The sequence below is a fragment of the Somniosus microcephalus genome, chromosome 13 (genome assembly GCF_052327205.1).
Source record: "Somniosus microcephalus isolate GS21.2 chromosome 13, FLI_Smic_1.0, whole genome shotgun sequence".
In the NCBI taxonomy this organism is placed as follows: Eukaryota; Metazoa; Chordata; class Chondrichthyes; order Squaliformes; family Somniosidae; genus Somniosus; species Somniosus microcephalus.
In genome coordinates this window covers 139,928,522-139,948,646 of record NC_140999.1, presented here as the reverse complement: position 1 = coordinate 139,948,646, position 20,125 = coordinate 139,928,522, and the positions used below count along the sequence as shown (strand labels likewise).

Sequence of the window (20,125 nt, the reverse complement as noted above, 5' to 3'; positions counted from 1 at the left end):
TCTATCAGGTCACCTCTCAGTCTTCTCTTTTCCAGAGAAAAAAGCCAAAGCCTGTTCAGTCTTTTCTGATAGTTGTACCCTCTTAGTTCTGGTACCATCCTTGTAAATCATTTATGCACTTACACCAGTGCTTCTCTATCCCTTTTGTAATATGGAAACCAGAACTGTCCACAGTGCGGTCGAACCAAGCTTCAATACAACTTGAACATAACTTCTCTGCTTTTGAATACAATATCTCACACTTATCTATATTGAAATTATTTTGCCATTTGCACAACCATTCTGCAACTTTGTTAATGTCTTCTTGTATTTTGTCGCAGTCTTCCTCAGTATTAGCTACATCATCCCCCCACCAACTTAGGGTCATCCACAAATTTTGATATTGTACTTCCAATTCCAAAGTTCAAATTATTTATGTAAATAGGAACAACAGTGATCCCAGGACCGATCCCTGTGGCACACCACTTTCCACCAGTCTGAGTAACTAACTTTAACCCCCTACTCTCTGTTTTCTGTTTTGTAGCCAGTTTGCAATCCATTCTGTTACTTGTCCCCTGACTCCACATGCTCGGACCTTAGTCATGAGTCTACTATGCGGTACCTTATCAAAGGCCTTTTGAAAGTCCATGTATATTACATCAACTGCATTACCATTGTCTACTCTTTCTGTTGCTTCTTCAAAGAATTCAAAAGGTTGGTCAAGCATGATCTTCCCTTTGGAGATCCGTGCTGACTACTCTTTATTATATTTTTGGTATCTAAATGTTTTTCTGTTACATCTTTGAGTAAAGATTCCAATATCTTTCCTACCACATTGTGACTCTACTTGAAAGAAATGACTTTTTAAATCAAAATGAAAATACAAACCTTATCGACAATAATCAAATCCCCCACTTGAATGTTCGAGCTCTTGACAACCACAGTCCCTGGAGTGACAAAGGAAGAATACAGATTAGCAAAACTTTATCAAAGTCACAGATTACAATTAATAACCCATTTATACAGGCAACTGAATGATGGGGTCCGACCCATCAAGAGCTCAGGCTAATACACTCTTCTCTCAACATCCACACAAACCAACTTTCCAGGAAGAGGGTTATTCAATGTCTATCCTCATTAGGAACCCTGACCTAGCTTGGGGCCAGGGGTAGCACCCCTTCTTCCACTCCAGGTAACATCAGTTGACAGTACACATCAGGAATTTCCTGTGTCTAAGTACTCAGTGCCACACTAGGTGTTGCAGTTACCCATACTGCAATTGTTGGAAGCCCACTTCATTTTTTCTTAAGGAGGGAAGGTATAGAAGCTTCCCCCTTCCCCCCCCTGAGGTAACAGGGTTTGACTGGGAGAAAGTTCCATGGTCCAGAGTAGAGTTTTGTGAAGTTTTGCAGATAGTGTTACCTGTAGACATTTTGAGCTGATCCAGAAACAGCATGTGGATGTCTAGCTACAGTAAGTGTTTACAGTAGGAGCACAAGACTAAAGTTGATAAAAATAGATCAACCACAACAGCTCAATAACGACACCACAAGCTATCTACTCAGCCTCAGAATGACAGTTCCAGCACATCTTACACTGGATAGGGCCTCTTACTCCAAATGAACCTGAGGTGAAGCTTTAGTGCTTTACAATTGCTGCTGGCATCTCACTCCAGCACAGAAGATGCTCATTATGCCCATAACAACCACCAATTATAACAATAAAGATCCGTTAAATGATGGCATTTTATTCTACATGAAATCAATTAAAAAAGTTCAAGAGGCACAGGTGATTCCATTCATATTCTTTAAGGGTGACAGATCATTCAGTTAATTTTCTCCAATTAAATATTGGGAAGACTGAAGCCATTGTTTTCAGTCCCCGCCACAAACTCCGTTCCCTAGCCACTGATTCCATCCCTCTCCCTAACATCTGTCTGAGGCTGAACCACACTGTTCGCAACCTTGGTGTCATATTTGACCCCGAAATGAGCTTCCGACCACATATCTATAAACATAACTAAGAATACCTATTTCCACCTCCGTAACATCGCCCGTCTCCGCCCTTGCCTCAGCTCATCTGCTGCCGAAACCCTCATCCATGCCTTTGTTACCTCTAGAGTTGACTATTCTAACGCACTCCTGGCTGGCCTCCCACATTCTACCCTAAGTAAACTTGAGATGATCCAAAACCCGGCTGCCCATGTCCTAACTCGCACCAAGTCCCGTTCATCCATCGCCCCTGTGCTCGCTGACCTCCATTGGCTCCCGGTTAAGCAATGCCTCCATTTCAAAATTCTCATCCTTGTTTTCAAATCCCTCCATGGCCTCGCCCCTCCCTATCTCTGTAATCTCCTTCACCCCCTCCCCCACCCCCGAAATATTTGTGCTCCTCTAATTCTGCCCTCTTGAGCATCCCTGTGGGGAAGCACACAGCCTCTCCCCAATAGCAATCGGTATGTATTGGAAACTTGCCGAGAACTATCCTTCCCAAGAACTGCAGATATGTGATTCATAAAATTAAACTAAAGTAATAGTTAAAAGTTATATTACCAGGAAGGCCCAAGTTCAATCCCTGGTCTATGCCAAGTTTGCTGAGCTCAGCTAGGGTACTAAATTGGTCTCAGTGGTCAAGGATTAGAGAGGGAAAAAAAATCTGTGTCCAGATTTCCAGTTCCTGATTGCTATCTAGTAACCCCTGCCGGAAGTGCCAGTGTGTGGACACTGGATAGGAACAGGTTTGGGCCCAGATGTGATGTTTTACATAGTCGAGAGGTTGCCAGCATTTGTTGTTGAGGCCTACACATAAATAGTGGCCACTTGTGAAAGCTACAGAGAGGCAACCAGCTCCAACAGAAGCAATGAGGGGGTCAACATCATTTGCAGAAGAGTGGAGAGGAAAGAATTAAAAGTAAAACAAACGTATATACACACATTATATAAAACAACTTTCTGACTACATATCAGAAGGGTACATCATAACAGTAAGGTTTTTTGACCCTATTTTTAGTTTAACTAAAATAAGAAGTCTCCTTCAATACAGACAAAATATGAGAACGGTTTTTATTGGCTGTTTCACTCGCACAGCATGTATAGGATAATTAAATGAAAGGGATGTGGTCATTTAATGACACAATGAGAACACATCTATCAATGCAAGCATTTCTGGGTTTTCAGCACTGACTTTTTCAGTACATTTTGGTTTGAGGAAATTTTTGCAAGATGCTATGGAGCAGAACTTTAAACCCAGCTGCAATAATAATCTGCAATGTATTACATTTATAGTCAGGCAAGCAGCCAGTTCAAGGAGGAAATTAGCAGAAATGACAAGGGTCACATTGGCTTTATTACATCTCTTGTAGGATGCACTTCACATCACAGCTTCAGATTAACAATAACCAGCCCAGCTGCCCGACAGTCCAGCACAAGAGCAGCAATTGCTAACACTTCCACTTGGCAGTTAGTGCTGTTAAATAGGAGCCTATTATATTACATATAGTGTGATTCAGGCCAAATGTTTGGACAAAGCAACTAGGTTCAAAACAGCTTCCCTCTCCCCTTCCTCCAACTTCCAACAAATTTACTTATTCAGTCACTACTATTTAATAGCCAACCTATCAAAATTCAGAGTGACAAAAATATGTGGGTGACTTAGGACATTATTCTACCAATACACCATGCCTGAGTGGCAGCATGCAAGGTTCAACCAGATTCTTCACCTTGGGTCACATCATTAAAATGAGATTCATGCTCACAGGGAAGGAGAGGATTTTAAAAAAATATAAGGATACTCCAGGAGTATTTTTGGGCTATAATGTTCTCTCTCCTTTTGAAATCATCCCTTTTATATGGCAAAGTCTGCACTACAAAATCCACACAACAACTAATCTTGGAACACATTGATATCCTTTACCTTGATAAGCACATTTTTTTTTTTAAAGGATGGGCTAGCTTCCCCAATGGTGCAGTGGGGGGAGGCAATGCCTGGTATAGTGCTGAAATCATACAGAACAGAAGCTCCCAGCTTCATCTGACAAAACCTGCAAACATGGGGTCAGCTTCCATATGCAAGCCCAGCTCTACCACTCCACCCCTTCACTATCTCGGTACTGTCAGACTGCTTGCTCGACATCCAATCTTGGATGCGTTGCAATGTTTAGCTGGAGGAAATTGTAAGACCAAATCCATCTTCTTCGGCCCCCACAACAAAGTTCATACCCTTGCCACCAACTCCATCTGTCTCCCGGCTATTGCCTCAGGATGAATCAAACTCAGCATCCTATTTGACATTTAGCTGAGACTCCAATCCTATATCCTCTCCATCACAAAGACTGCCTTCACTCCTATGTCAGTTCATCTGCTGCTGAAACCCACGCCTCATCACCTTCAGACTCGGTATCCCAAAGCTTTCCTGGCCAGCCTCCCATCCTCCGTAATTCAGTTCATTCAAAAATCTGCTGCTTGTATCCTATCCCACACCAACTCCTGCTTGCCCATCACCCCTTCCTCACTGACCAATATTGGTTCTGAATCCCCAATATCTTAAAATTTAAAATTGTGCTTAAATCCCTCCATCCCATCCCTATTTCTGTAACTTCCAGCAGCATATCCTACACTCCATTCATCTGACTCCGGCCTCCTTCTGCGTCCCCCTTCCTTTGCCCCACCGTTGGTGGCTGTGTGTCCAGCTGGTCTGGAATTCCTTCCCTAAACCCTTTTTTTAAGACCCTCTTCTCAAATAAGTGCTCAATCTGTTTGGTTCAAACTCACACTCCATTGCCACAAGTGAAGTATTTTTCTCCAAATTTCCACCTTTCTCAAGGCACCAACTCCCGGTGCATGGTTCCATGGTTACTATCTCACCAAGTTCCCATTTTCCATGTGTGAGCATAGACGGTGAGTGTCACTGGGCTATTTGTCCATTGAGGGAATCACAGCTATTTGATTATAGAGGGCATCACATCTAGGTACACCCAATATCCATACATGCGCACTTCCCAGCAGGTGTCACTGGGCAGCAAGACTGAGCAGGAAATCTAGTGGCTTTTTCTTCTTCATATCCAAGGAGTGCTGAGGTTAATTGTAGCGCCCCCATTGTCATCCAGCGGCGATCAGCTAACGCAGCATAGACGAGAGCCAGAGCTGGAACCTTTCTGGTCTGTGTGGCTCAGTTCCACACTGGGCAGTGCAGTTACAAACTGAACAATCCAAAAGGAGTCCTTGGGGTTAATCTTAACTTTGGGTGACAGGGTAAAATGGGCCTCCCGTTATACAGCTTTCCTGATTTTTGTTTCCATTGACTTTAATGGAAGCAAAAAATGGGAGAGATATGTAACGGGCAGCCGATCTGATATCGCCCATTATACACCATCACTCAAAGTTAATATTACCCCCGTTATCACAGATTTAAGTAATGGTCACTATTGTTGACTGACTAAGATCCAGGATGTTTTACTCATCAACCCCCACGCTAATGTAAATACTTAAACTGAGCAATGGGGATGTTTAGTAAATATGTTGGGCCAGCCACCTCGAAATATTTTCGCATAGATTAATAGATACAAACTGTACTCTTAGAAGAAAATATGATTTGAGTACTTCATCACCCTTGTCAGGTATTCAGAGAACAATATTTTTGTTCTATAACAATGATTTGGTGGGAAATTGGTCTAATTTTAAGAGGACTCAGTTTCAAACCCATTCAAGGCGGCAGAAATAGAAATACACTTTCGAGGAACGGTGCAAATTAGCAAAAGCAGACTGTGCTCAGTTCGCTAACCCAACCTTGCACCCCATTTCAGATTGGATTAGTTCCACAACATTGAGATTTCATGGCACTGTTATGGCCATCAGTCAGGGTTAAACACAGCAGCCATCTCGTAAAAAATGAGGTCAGCTCTGAGCCCTGTCAGCACTGTATATCTTTCAGTGTGTTTGGTCATTTGTTCATATGCTTAAACATCGCTGCAGATCCTCTCAATCCACACACAGGATACTTTTTATAGGTTACAGAAAAGAAGTGGGAACGCAATCAGAGCAGCAACAGACAATGTTATAAAAATCAAGAACAGAAACTCTTGAGTCTCCAACTCCTACCATGAGGATCACAACAAAATTACTAATACAGTAACTGATTCAATGAAGCCGTCTCTATGATACTTTAAACAAAGACATATTGACCCAGTGTTTACAGTGCATCAGTTCTGTGCTACTGGTAATATTTCAAATGTTTTAGTCTATATTTAATTCCATTTTTAAAATAATTGGTCCCTTTACACTATAGGGTTCTGTTCGGCTCAGTGTTGAGGGCTAAGGGCCTAAAAATCACATCACAATATATATATATTTTTAGGGGGGTGGGGTGGGTAAAGAAGATTCCACATTCACTTAAAAATCTTCTACTAAAAGGAGATTTAAAGCAATAAACCTAAACTAAGTCTGGACTTAATAGCAGTCTTTTTTACCAAACCACTTTTGCTATGCAAATGACAGATGCATCATAAATCTCCAGGAGCGCTCCAAATGGGGGCTCGGTCACAACGCCTGTACAGCACTGCAGAAACAGCACATATGCTCTCCCAGTGCAGAGTCTTTGATTTTAAATGTTGTTCAATTTAGTTAAATCCTACTGTTTTAGCAGCTGGCAACAGGATACAAGAAGCAGGAGCAGGGCCCTAGGTGCTGACCTCTGGCTGTGAGCTTGCTGTAGATCTGGGAGTTCACTTCTTTGTCTCGGACATAACATCGGAGCTCCTCCACGGCCTCTCGGATGATCGTCACTGCCAAGACAAAACCCTGCAAGTCAAAAATAAAATGAAAGTCAGAACTTTTAGGACTGATAAACAATTTCATTATCATGCTCTGCCCTCACTGAAAAACACAGCCCCCAGGAGCAGAGCACTTAACAAATTGAAATGGGGTACACACTATAGTGATGGTCTCAGAGCAACCTAAGATAGTAAATGGTAAGGTCCAGCAACCTTGCAATAGCAGTAGAGGATGGACAGCTGTATTTGAGGGCAGATGTATCATCATTATTACAGTGCAAACTGAATACATCTATACCGTCCTTGACCCAAGCACTGAGCTCTGCTGCAATGAACCATTTCACCTATCTATTTCATGTACTTAAACAAGATATAGCCTTTATTGGAGTATTTAGGTTTTCAGAAGTCAAAGACTCTTTTGAAAAACTGTCCTGAAGCTCTTCTAGTGGCTAGTACCCATCCAGACTAGAAGATATCAGGTTCAATTTCTGACCTATACTGATCTCAGCTGGCGCAGTAGTTAGTATGTTATTGGCCTCAGCACCTCTGAGGCCAGGGAGAAAGGAAACATTCTGCCAGGTTTCCCCATTCCTGCCTCTGCATATATGTGGAAACTGGGCAGGAACTGGTCAGGTTTAGCTATGATGCTTTACATAGTTGAATAATCTGCCAATTCTTACCATCTAGGCTCACACAAAAAATGGTCACTTGGATAAGATACTAGAGGGTGCTGAGTGCTGACAACACTGAAATTGTATCTCAGTAACAACCAACACCATCAAGAGAAAAAGGGAGGAGAGATAATGAAAGAAAATTGAAAGAGGAATAGAGAACTCCCAAGAATGTTTTAAAACAAAAGGGCATGAATTTTCTGCCAACATCCTTGATTTTGCTGAGCAAAAAAGGAAGGGGAAAACCTTGGAATCATTGAAGAATCAGTTGGATGTGGTGATGAAGGGACTGCACGATCTTTCTTGGTTGCTGAAACTTCCTCATCTGTATCTATGTGCTCCTGTGGTAGACACACTACATTTGTCTTCAGTGCCCCTACACTAGGGATTGGGGAAACCAACTAGAAATCCTACTGCATAAAGTAAATGGCTGAAGACAGGATCAGTTTGGCTGTGATGCTCTCTCTCCAGATGAATTGTCTAACAGTACTCAATTCTCTGAGCTTAAACATGAATAATGACCACAAGGCTCCACCTGCCCCACATGAAACAGCACCTCCGGGAGAGAAAGATGGAGGGGAAAAAAATACAAAAAATTCCACTTTTCCTGGTGCTGATAAAGATCAGTGCCTGTATGCTGCACATGTACGACACTGAACTCTGAGCTTTATATGTAAATTATGCTGCTGTGCCTGGTAGGAATCAAGGGATGAAGAACGGAGGTCCACAGTGTGTGCGTGCTCACTGCATTGCTCCTCATATGGAGTGTTGGATTCTAATCCACAGTGGCACACACAAATTTCAATCCTGCCCTGAACTATCTAACTCTATTCCAACCCTGACTGAGCATGTTCTGCCAATTCTCAGCTAGTGGATGGAACCCAAAATCTCAGGGATGGAGTCACTTAAAATACCAGTCTGCCCCATCTCACATTCATCAGCCAGCCATAGAATACCCACGTGACTATCAGCAGCATGGACTATTTGCCCCCTTAGCTGGAGAAGAACAGCAGCAAGTGCCATTGTAACTGAACAGAAATGGAGAGCAAATACAAATGTAGTTTGAAACAATGAAAGGATTAGTTAACTGGCTCAGGGAGACTACTAGAGCTACGCTAACAAGGAAACAAATAAATTAATTCCATACAATTTGCACACTAGTGAGGTTGCCTGCCTCCAGCACACGGCTCCACCCTTACATTAAAATTCTTTATAATTGTGTAGGTGCAGCTAAACGCATTAAAAAAAACACATCTACATCCTCCAGAAGATTTTCTGTGATCACCTCGCCCCCCACCCCCACGATTTTACAGTGAAAATCAAAACAAATGATTAGGGCCCCGATATTCTGCTTTTACAGAGTTGGGGCATCTCTTCAGCAGAACATCCACCCACCACAAAGATGAATGCCTGACTCCAGATGATTTTCTGGCCTCGGGGTCATTAGCATAATTATGGCAGGTTCTCCAACTTCAGCTGGGGAGCTAGTCTGGAGAGGACACAGTGTTCCTGTGCCAGCAGAAGATGCATTTAAAAAATGTTACAAGTAAGCGCAAAAAGCAATATAGGCTTTTGGGCCATTTAAATTGCCCCTCTGCCGCCCATAGCAATGCTGCACGTCAGGGATGAACAGGCTTCCTAAGTATCCAGCATCGGTATGGTGCAAAAGATAGAAAATATGCCCGATGATGAATTGTCATCATTTCAACATGCCCATGGTGGAGAGTTTCCCGCCCCATTTCCCATCCCTTACCACCCAGTTCTGCCAAAACACTGGCAGAGGGCAGGCAGGAAATACCAGCAGCCCAGAAGTGGTTGACAGTAGGTCATTGATTCTCTTTAAAATACCATCACTGCATTTCCTGAAACCTCCTTATACTACACTGCCAAAGCTGTCTGATGACATCGTCCCCAAGCTGCAGACATTCTCTGGTTGCACTTCAGCACTAATTCGGTTTCATTATATGAATTGTATTTTTTGGAGATTCAGGAGGTTTCTGGTTCCTTTCAATTTTTAAAAAGTTACTTCACCCTTTCCTGTAAGAAAACGAACCATCTTCCCTCGCCACCAGCACTGGTTTGTCATTAAGTCCACAACAATGTGAGCACTTTGTTCCTGTGATGAAATAACTGTGTTCTGATATTTGTACTTGCACCTGGAATGTTCCACTAGGGGGAACCACTAATGCTCCTCCCTGGCCCCGCCCCTCTTCTGGTATGTTCTACCAAGGGCTCAGTCGATGATGGACTCTGTTAACTCTGCCATGATTCTTATTTAATAAAAGGCTTCAGTCTTAAGTTTTAACTTCGGATTCGGGCAGTTATTTGGCACATCAATTTTATTAAATAACTACTTTTGGAAGATGGATCGATTTTTGAAACCAGAGCGTCTGGATATCGATCCCCATTCGGCAGATGCGTCGAAGAAATTTACGCATTGGCTCCGACGTTTTGAACACTTCATCGCATCATCGACCGATCCGGCGGTTAACAAGTTGGGTCTTCTAACCAACTTGGTAAGTCATCAAACTTACTCTATAATTGAAGATATTACTACATATGAAGAGGCCCTCGCAGTTCTTAAAGCCCAGTACCTTAAGTCGGTTAACGAAGTATACGCCAGGTATCTCCTGTCTACTCGCAGGCAATTACCCGAGGAATCTCTGGACGATTTCCTGCAGGACCTTAAGGCTTTGGCTAAGGGTTGCAACTACAAGGCTGTCTCTGCCATAGTGTATCAGGAAGAAGCCATCCGCGATTCTTTCATATCTGGCCTCCGATCTAATTATATTAGACAGAGACTCCTCGAGAACGACTCGTTAGTTTTAAAAACGGTTGTCGCTGCTGCTCGATCGTTAGATGTAGCCCAGAAGAATTCAGAAGTGTATGCATCAGCCCATGCATCTCTCTCAGCCTCGTGTGTTCCGAGTATGGAGGCATCCATAACACCAATGGAGCCCCCACTTAATCCTATTGTTGCGGCTGTGCCCCATGGGTCTAAGTGTTATTTTTGTGGCCAATCTAAACACCCCAGGCAAAGTTGCCCAGCCAGAGAGGCTACCTGTTTTAAATGTAAGAAACGGGAACATTTTAGTAAAGTGTGTAAGGGTAATCCTGTACCCGATGTCTTCTCTGCTGCCGCCTATCGTTTTACTCTAGCCTCGGCTACGGTTGACCAGACCATACCGTGCTCCTTGTCAAAATCTATGATGGACATTAAGATTAATGGTCGTCCTACTGGGTGTTTGATAGACTGTGGCAGTACTGAAGGTTTTATACACCCCAACCTTGTTAACTCCTGTTCATTGAAGGTGTATCCTACTCGAAGTGAAATTGTGATGGCGTCCAAATCCCTTACTTCGGAGGTAACTGGATATTGTAAAGTCACATTGACCGTTAAGGGTACGGAGTAGGATTTTAAACTCCTCATATTACCTCAGTTGTGTGTGAACTTAATATTAGGCTTGGACTTCCAGTGTCAGCATGAGAGCATTACCCTTAAGTATGGTGGATCCCAGCCTCCACTCACAGTCTGCGGCCTTTCTACTTTAAACGTAAGCCCGCCTTCTTTGTTTGCGAACCTTGCTCCTAATTGTAGACCTATAGCGACTAAGAGTCGACGGTATAGTTCAGAAAATAAAACATTTATATAAGAGGAAGTGGAAAGGCTTCAACGGGAGGGAATCATCGAACACAGTGGTAGCCCGTGGCGTGCCCAGGTGGTGGTGGTTAAAACTAATGAGAAGAAAAGACTTGTGGTCGATTATAGCCAGACTATAAACTTGTATACCCAATTAGACGCCTATCCTTTGCCTCGTATTTCTGAGATGGTGAACCAGATAGCTCAGTACCGCGTGTTCTCCACCATTGATTTAAAGTCTGCCTACCATCAACTCCCCATCAAAATAGAAGACCGACCTTATACGGCCTTCGAAGCTAATGGGCGCCTGTTCCAATTCCTTCGGGTGCCCTTTGGAGTGACGAATGGGGTATCCGTCTTCCAACGGGAGATGGATCGTATGGTGGATGAATACACGTTGGAAGCAACATTCCCGTACCTGGACAATGTTACCATCTGTGGGCGTGACCAACGGGAGCATGATCAAAATCTCGTGAAGTTCCTAGAGACTGCAAAGAGGTTAAACCTGACCTACAACGAAAACAAGTGTACCTTCAATACTACACGTTTGTGTATTCTTGGTTGCGTTGTGGAGAATGGGGTAATCGGGCCAGACCCTGAAAGATTACGCCCACTTAAGGAATTACCTTTACCTCACACTGTAAAAGCTTTAAGAAGGTGTCTGGGATTCTTCTCGTACTATGCCCAGTGGGTGGCTAGCTACTCAGATAAAGTCCGACCTCTTATTAAGTCGACGTCTTTTCCGCTATCGGCGGAAGCTCAGGAGGCTTTCCTTAATATCAAACGGGACATTGAGAAGGCAGTGGTATGTGCCGTGGATGAGAAGTATGTGCCGTGGATGAGAAGATCCCATTTCAAGTGGAAAGTGATGCATCTGATTTTGCGTTGGCAGCAACTCTTAACCAAGCTGGTAGACCAGTAGCCTTCTTCTCTCGTACATTGCAAGGACCAGAAGTTCGACATTCTTCAGTGGAAAAGGAGGCACAGGCAATTATTGAAGCAGTCCGGTATTGGAGACATTATCTCGCTGGCCAACGTTTTACGCTCATTACTGACCAGCGATCTGTGGCCTTTATGTTCAACACTAAGCAGAGAGGCAAGATCAAAAATGATAAGATTTTAAGATGGCGAATAGAACTGTCAACATATGACTATGATATTCAGTACAGGCCTGGAGTATTTAATGAGCCATCGGATGCTTTGTCACAAGGAGTATATGCTAGTCTAGGTACAGATAAGCTTCAAAGTCTCCACGACGCACTCTGCCACCCTGGGGTTACCAGAATGAACCACTTCATTAACTCCCACAATCTACCCTACTCTATTGAGGAGGTCCGGACAATGACCAGAACCTGTCATGTTTGTGCTGAATGCAAACCCCACTTCTATAAGCCGTCCGAGCCAGCTCATCTTATTAAAGCAACTCGACCATTTGAGCGTTTGAGTCTCGATTTTAAAGGTCCCCTTCCATCGAGCGACCGTAATGTCTATTTTCTTAATATTATAGACGAGTACTCTCGGTTCCCTTTTGTTATCCCCTGTCCGGATGTGACTAGTGCTGTTGTAATTAAATGCCTCTGCCAACTGTTTTCCTTGTTCGGCATGCCTAACTATATACATAGTGATAGGGGTTCTTCCTTTATGAGCGAAGAATTACGACAGTTTTTGCTATCGAAGGGGATTGCAACGAGTAGAACTACCAGCTATAACCCTCGTGGTAATGGGCAGGTCGAGAAAGAAAATGCGACAGTGTGGAAGGCTATCGTACTGTCTCTGAAGTCACGAGGCCTGCCGACCTCTCGCTGGCAGGATGTCCTGCCAGACGTGCTGCATTCCATAAGGTCTCTTTTGTGTACAGCGACGAATGCCACCCCTCATGAAAGGATGTTTAGTTTTCCAAGAAAAGCTACTAATGGAGTATCGTTACCCACATGGTTGACGACCACGGGCCCTGTGTTGTTGCGCAGACATGAGAGGCCACAAGACTGATCCACTGGTGGAGGAAGTACAACTCCTCTATGCTAATCCCCAGTATGCGTATATTCAATATTCGGATGGGCGAGAGGATACGGTCTCTATTAAAGATCTTGCACCTGCTGGAGCTCGAAAAGAGTTCGGCTGTGAGAGTAGAGTTTTCAATCGTGGTATTGGACCTTCAGAGACACAAACCCTCAGTGTGGAAAATACTGATGATTCTGGGAATTCGAATGAACCGGAGTTAGTACTCCGGCAGGAGCCTCAGCAAGAGTTATGTCGTTCCCAGAGGATTATCAGACCACCTGACAGACTGAATCTATAGCAGGGGGTGAATGTGATGAAATAACTGTGTTCTGATATTTGTACTTGCACTTGTAATGTCTGGAATGTTCCACTAGGGGGAACCACTAATGCTCCTCCCTGGCCCCGCCCCTCTTCTGGTATGTTCTACCAAGGGCTCGGTCGATGATGGACTCTGTTAACTCTGCCATGATTCTTATTTAATAAAAGGCTTCAGTCTTAAGCTTTAACTTCGGATTCGGGCAGTTATTTGGCACATCAGTTCCCAAGTGGTATACCTCAACTACTCACCACTTTTACCAGCTGAGGCACTGGAGAGCCAAGTTCATTTCTTTAACTGTCTTTCTTTTTGGGTGGGGGGGGCGGGGGAGAAAGGGAATTGCTAAAACGGTGAGTAGTTATATCATTGATGTGCGGGTTAGGTTGATTGGCCATGATAAAAATTGGCCCTTAGTGTTAGGGGGGATTAAATACGTGGGGTTACGGGGTTACGGGGATAGGGCTTGGGTGGGATGGCTGTCGGTATAGGGACTGGGTGCTAGGGTTTGGATGATCAGCCATGATCTCGTTGAATGGCGGAGCAGGCTCGAAGGGCCGAATGGCCTACTCCTGCTCCTATCTTCTATGTTTCTATGTTTCTATTGCACCTGTGGTTTTTAACTCTGCGCCTTCACACTGTTGGGATGTCAATTCTCCTGATGAAGTTAACAAAATGGGATGAGAGAGCGAGAGAAGGGAGAAGGAAGAATGCAAGCGGCTGACCATCTTGAAAGAACATAAATCTACCAATCAAAAATTAACAGCGCAGCTCCAAGGAAGCTAACTTGTCCCATTACCATCTCCTTTTGCCTTGCACCATCATCCCTTTTGTCTCTTAATCTCTCCTGCCTTCCATCCTATCACAGACCTTCCCTTTTGTTCTTTCCTCCCCTTCCCCCTCTCCCTGCACTTGCTTAAAAACCTGTTACATCTCCAACTTTTTTCCAGTTCTGACGACGGTTCATCGACCTGAAACGTTAACTCTGTCTCTCTATCCACAGATGCTGCCTGACCTGCTGAGTATTTCCAGCATTTTCTGTTTTTATTTCAGATTTCCAGCATCCGCAGCATTTTGCTTTTGTATAAGCTATTTACATTCCTTCCCAGGAACTAGAATTGCTTTGACAAAAATATTAAACTGAAGCTTAGGTAACAAATCAGTTAACCTTCTGATGAAATTATCTCAATAGGTAAAAGGTATAAAGTAAACTTCTGACGGTGGGTTCAGCATAGATTTCAAACCTAGTTTCCTTCCCGACTCTTTGTTGGGACACTCTTTCATGGGGGCTGGCAACCCATCAGTATCTCAGGCAAGTGGCCAATATTCACGTGTGAGCCGACAGTCAGTGTCAGCAGGATATTTAACTGTAGGAGGTGTCACAACCAACCTCATTGATCAGCAGACATCTGAACACACATGTACGTGCACATGGAAATTTTCTACCAGTGCTCACTGAAATGCAATCAGCAGCCAGACCAGACTTCATCCGCTCCCTAACCTCAGGACATTAAGGCCAATTGTGGGGCTCCACTGGAGATCAGCTAACTCAGCATGTCCTTGGGGTTGCACATTGATCAGTAGGACTCAGAACCACACAAAGCAGTGCCTTCAGAGCAACTCCAGCAGCCCCGTCTCTGAATATCAATATGAGGAACACAAGACATCACATTATCTTGTGTGTGTGCCACAACAGATTTTAAATAAAGGCTTTGTTTAAAGAAGACTCCCAACAGGTTGAGTATCTGTTACCACATGAACTTTGCCTCAGCACATTGCATGCAGCTGTTTGCATACAGTCTGTTCCAGGAGTGAAGGCTCATGACAATTCCACAACAGGACTATTTAGAGAGAGATTTAAAACTAGCCAATCTAGTCTCTTTCAGTCATACCTAAAACAGGACTCTTTCGAAACCTGGCCCTATCTGCATCTGTTCATCCTGGTGTCTGTAATCATTGCAAAGGATTTATGTAAAACTAATGGAAGACTGGTGTTACAAAAATGAAACCACACAATCATACACTAAATTACTACAGTAATTATACAATGAAGTCTTTAGTCCGTTAACGTGCCAAGCATCTGTTTAAAAAATCCACTCAGAAACCTAGATGCCATTTTGTTGCGCAGAGACAGAATTGGACCTCTGGCTGGGAGACAACTGGAAATCTGTAGGATAAACTGGCACGTTTGCAATTTATGTCCATATTTAAAAAAACAAATGTAAAAAAAAAAGTATGACAAAGAGAGTTCGAAAAATATAAGACACTGAGAAACAGCTCAACAGGAAGCATATCCATACGGCTGTACTAACGAGGCTGGCCGACTGATTGATCCACGACTAATTGTGCAGAGCCTCCTCTCCATAAAGTTAATGTCAACTAACAAGATGTCTTTGGCAAACAAACTAGCCCTATGAAACTCCAGAGTCCAGCTGTTCTGGTAAAAGTGCACCCTAACAGTTTGATACGTACACAGCAAATACTGAATGGATTAACCCATGAGATCAAGGACTCACAATGTAGGTATATTTAATAGAAATGCATTATACACAGTCATGACAATAACCCTCATTCAGTGTATGGATTGCCAAATAAATTTGATGACATACACTGCACTTCTAATATGATAGCCCAGATTTTAACTCGGGACGAGAGTTCAACGTGATGGCGGCAAGGTGAGTGTCAGGGTCACTCATCTTGCAGATGAGCCTCCCGGGCCACATTACCATAGTCCATGTCCAACTCCCGCCCTAACCCAGCTGGAATGTTGTGGAGGCCGGCGGACGGGATCTTGTGGTAGCAGGCCACTACTGGGGACCCATGGAAACGCACCTCGGCATATGGTTAGTGGGGGGCGTGGGGGGGGGGGGGGGGGGGCGTGGGGGGGGTTGGTCGGAGCCAACCACTGTTGTGGGAAGGGGAAGAGAAGCTCAGGGCAGGGGAGGCCTAAGGATTCCTTTGGGGCCTGAAGAAATACTCCTGCTGCTCCTGGCCAACAAGGAAACCTTCATAAATTAAACATTTTTACGTATCTAGGCTTCTGGCCCTGCAGCCTTCCTATGCTAACTTCCTCGGGTGCGATGACTACTATGTGCGAGTCATGTGGCCTGGGATTAAAATAACGTCAGAGTCTGAATTACGTCATCAGACCTTGACATTTGCATCTCAATCGACATCCCCACCTGCCTGGGACAAGAGCATCAATGCTGTCCAAAATGTGACTGTTAAAATAGCGCGTGGTGCGAATGCGGCATGAATAACACAAGTAGCACACTGCCATAATTTTAACCACCCGCATGCCCTATTCTTTTCAAGCGTTAGGGTTAAAATTGTGGTTTTGTCTACGGTATTCATGGAGGACAATATTCAGCCTCAAACAACTGCTACTTGGACCTTCTGACCATTATAATGAAGTCAGATGATGAAGGGAGGAGGACTTACCAAAGGAGCCCAATATGTGTATAGGGCACCAAGCCGCAAATCTGGTACAAACTGGGAACACGCCAACAGCAGGAAGTACAGATTGAAGAAATACTTAAACTGGTTAAAAAGTACCTAAAAAACAAAAAGAGAAATAATTCATTAAATTCTAAGTGAAAGAACCAAGCTTGAAATTATTGAAGAAAGGCAAGTTGATTTCAAACAATGGACATTTACAAAATTGTTTTAAAGTAATAGGTTTGATCAATTCTCTGCAACTCCCTGCGCCCCCCACCCCCCAAAAAAATCCTTCAATAATACATTGTGAGGAACTATTGAAACTACAAAACACTGTTCCCAGGATGGAGCTAACAGGAATACCGGATGTGGGGTAAAGTTTCTGCTTTGGGTGAATCGGCAAACTGGGCGCAAATTGCGCTTGAAATTGTATTGGTTTTCCGAAGTGAAGTTATAGTTCAAGTTTCCACCCAAACTCTTTTGTATAATCACAAACACAAAATCTTCCATGAACCAATGCAATCGGGCAGTGTAATAGAATATAACTATTTTTTCCTTGCATTAAAAAATATTCCTTGTTGCATTTAGGAGTGGTAACCTGGTGCAGTTTTATTAATACAGCTGAAAATGGTGTCTAGTCCATAACTTGTGCTTAAAATTCTAGGCTGTTTTGGCTGATTTCAGGCAAATTGCACTGGTAAAACCAGCACAAACTAGCGGAAACACTAGGCCATGATGTTCGAAATCAAGAGAGTGCAGCTGCACCAGCCTAGAATTATCCTTTGAATTGTAGGACTACATTACAGCCGGGAATTACATTTTTCTGAACATATGTTTATAAAGGACACATATCAGGAACTGGTGGTTTGCACATTGACACTGTGCGAGTACACTGTGCAGGTACACATCGGTTATGGAGGCAACATAAGAGGTTTAAGTGTCAGCTGTGGCTCAGTTGGTAGCACACTCGCCTCAGAGGTCAGAAGGTTGTGGGTTCAAGTCCCACTCCAGGGACTTGAGCACATCAAATCTAGGCTGACACTCCAGTGCAGTGCTGAGGGAGTACTGCACTGTCGGAGGTGCCGTTTTTCGGATGAGACATTAAACAGAGGCCCCGTCTGCTCCCTCAGGTGGACGTAAAAGATCCCATATGGCCAATATTTATCCTTCAGCCAACATAACGAAAACAGATTATCTGTTCATTAGCACATTGCGGTTTGTGGGAGATTGCTGTGTGCAAATTGGCTGCCACATTTCCCACATTACAACAGTCGTCGTCGTACGTGTCTTCACACTGTTCCCTTTGGGGAACTGTATGAAGTGGTGGAAGGATTTCTGGCCGCGTTTAACGCTCCTTCTGTGACCGTAACCATCTTCATACCAGCCATTAGGGTGGTTAGTCCTATGGCGGGAGGGTTTTACGGGCTCCCACAACCCATACAAGGAGGGGGGCCACCCACACCCACGGACGCAAGTATCCCGCTGGATGTCAACCCAGAATTTAGAGCCGGAGCTCCGACTCCACTTGCCAGGACTGTCTGGAGCGGGGTTTGAAACCCTACACCTTCTGGCCAGCGGCGGGGATGCTACCGCTACGCCAAAGGCCCACTCCATTACAACAGTGACTCCACTTCAAAAGTACTTCATTGACTGTAAAGAGCTTTGAGACTTCCGGTGATTGTGAAAGGCGCTATATAAATGCAAGTCTTTCTTTCTTTTATTTTACATAAGCCACTATCCATGTGTATTGTATTTATAAAACAAAGTTCAACTTCCAACTTTGTCTGGTTATTTGTAAAAATTTTAATTCATTGCTTTGCCAATTTTTACTTCAAATTAGTTTAAAACACACAAGATATTTTTTCTTCTGTCAATTTTCTCCTCTCCTCCCTTGAGTATCTCACTCAAGGTATTCATTTTTCACATGCGGGTAGAGACACTGAGGCCTGGATATTAGCTGCGAGGTGAGTTCCATGCTGGAGCCTGTTGTGAGGTCGGGAAACCTGGAAGAACGGGTTTTCCTGAAAGTCCTGCAGTTTTTAACTACAGGGCTCCTTTAAAATTTTTCCTGTCAGGTTCCTGCCCACAGGCAGCCTGATTGACAGGCTCGAGGCCACTCGGGCGGGAATCCTTCTTCATAAGGCTGAAGCCGAGGAGATCAAGTAGGCCTAGTGATGGTGTCCTGATCGTGGCTGGGGGGACGGGGGGGGGGGGAAAGGGTGCGGGGGAGGTAGCAGGCAGATCGTGGCGTAGAGGGGTTATTTAAACTAGGTAGCTTGTTGGGCCTGGAGGAAGCACTCCTGCCCCCCTGGTCCACAAGTAGTGCTGTAAAGGCACTTACCTCATGGATTCATCCCTTCTCACCTCCCTGCACCTGTTGGGTTTCCCGAGGCCTGGGAAACCCGGCCGACATGAGTTAAAAATAGAATGACTGTTAAAATGAAGCCTCATTATAATATTTAAATGGCCAACCTGCTTCCGCGCATGTATTGGCTGTCCGCCCCTCATCCTGCCTCTGTTAAAACCGCAAGTGGGCGGGTTGGGTTCCTGTTTCAGATTTTTTTTTAATTTTAATCTCTGACCCGACACCAACCCATCTATTTTTGGGAGTTAAGATTCAGCCCTGAACGTCAGCAGGTTGGGGAGTAGACACCCAAGCTCCAGCATGTCTTCAGGCATGCACTTCCAACAGGGACAGAGATCAGGAGATGGATCCAGAGCTGATTCTACAATCTACAAAAAAAGAGGGGCCATAGATACAAGACTATATATAAGAGATTTAGAACAGAGATCTGTAGCAACGTCTTTACACAGAGAGGCGTGAGGATGTGGAATTCACTTTCAGGGTTAATGGTAGAGGCAGAAACTGTCAATGTTCAAAATTAGATTGGAGAGGTGAATGAAGGAAAGGGGTTGAACCGATTTGGAAATGGGGCGGGTAAATAGAATTAGGACTATTTGCTCGCATGAAGGGTGAACGCCGACACAGACTGGTTGGGCCGAATGGCCTGTTTCCGTGTTGTAACTTCTATGTGGACTTTATTACCACAGCCATTTTGGATAGACCCTGACAGGCAAGTTTATACCCATTAAAGCGAGAGAAGATAGCAAAATAAACAGATTGATACATGAACCGAACTAAAAATTAAATAAAGCAAAATGCAAATGGAAGACAGATAGACAGTGAACTGAGAAAGGCAAAAATAACTAATTCATTGTTCAGGATATAAATGAGCTTCAGCTATATTAAAGGGTCAGGGTAACTGGCAAAACAAAGGTAAAGGTCCCAACGCTCCTCAAATTTCTAGTATTGTCCC

The 20,125-nt window shown here is 43.9% G+C and overlaps 1 protein-coding gene across 2 annotated transcripts in view; it reads right to left on the bottom strand.

The window, feature by feature from the left end:
* The window catches only part of atp9a (ATPase phospholipid transporting 9A), a 244,853-nt gene that overhangs the window by 182,038 nt on the left and 42,690 nt on the right, over window positions 1–20,125 (bottom strand). For both annotated transcript variants that reach the window (XM_086005302.1, XM_086005301.1), the window contains exons 3-5: window positions 16,812–16,925; window positions 6,665–6,773; window positions 868–926 (exon numbers count right to left, since the gene is read on the bottom strand). In XM_086005302.1, coding sequence (XP_085861428.1) covers window positions 868–926; window positions 6,665–6,773; window positions 16,812–16,925 — 282 coding nt within the window. The remainder of the gene's footprint in view (window positions 1–867; window positions 927–6,664; window positions 6,774–16,811; window positions 16,926–20,125) is intronic.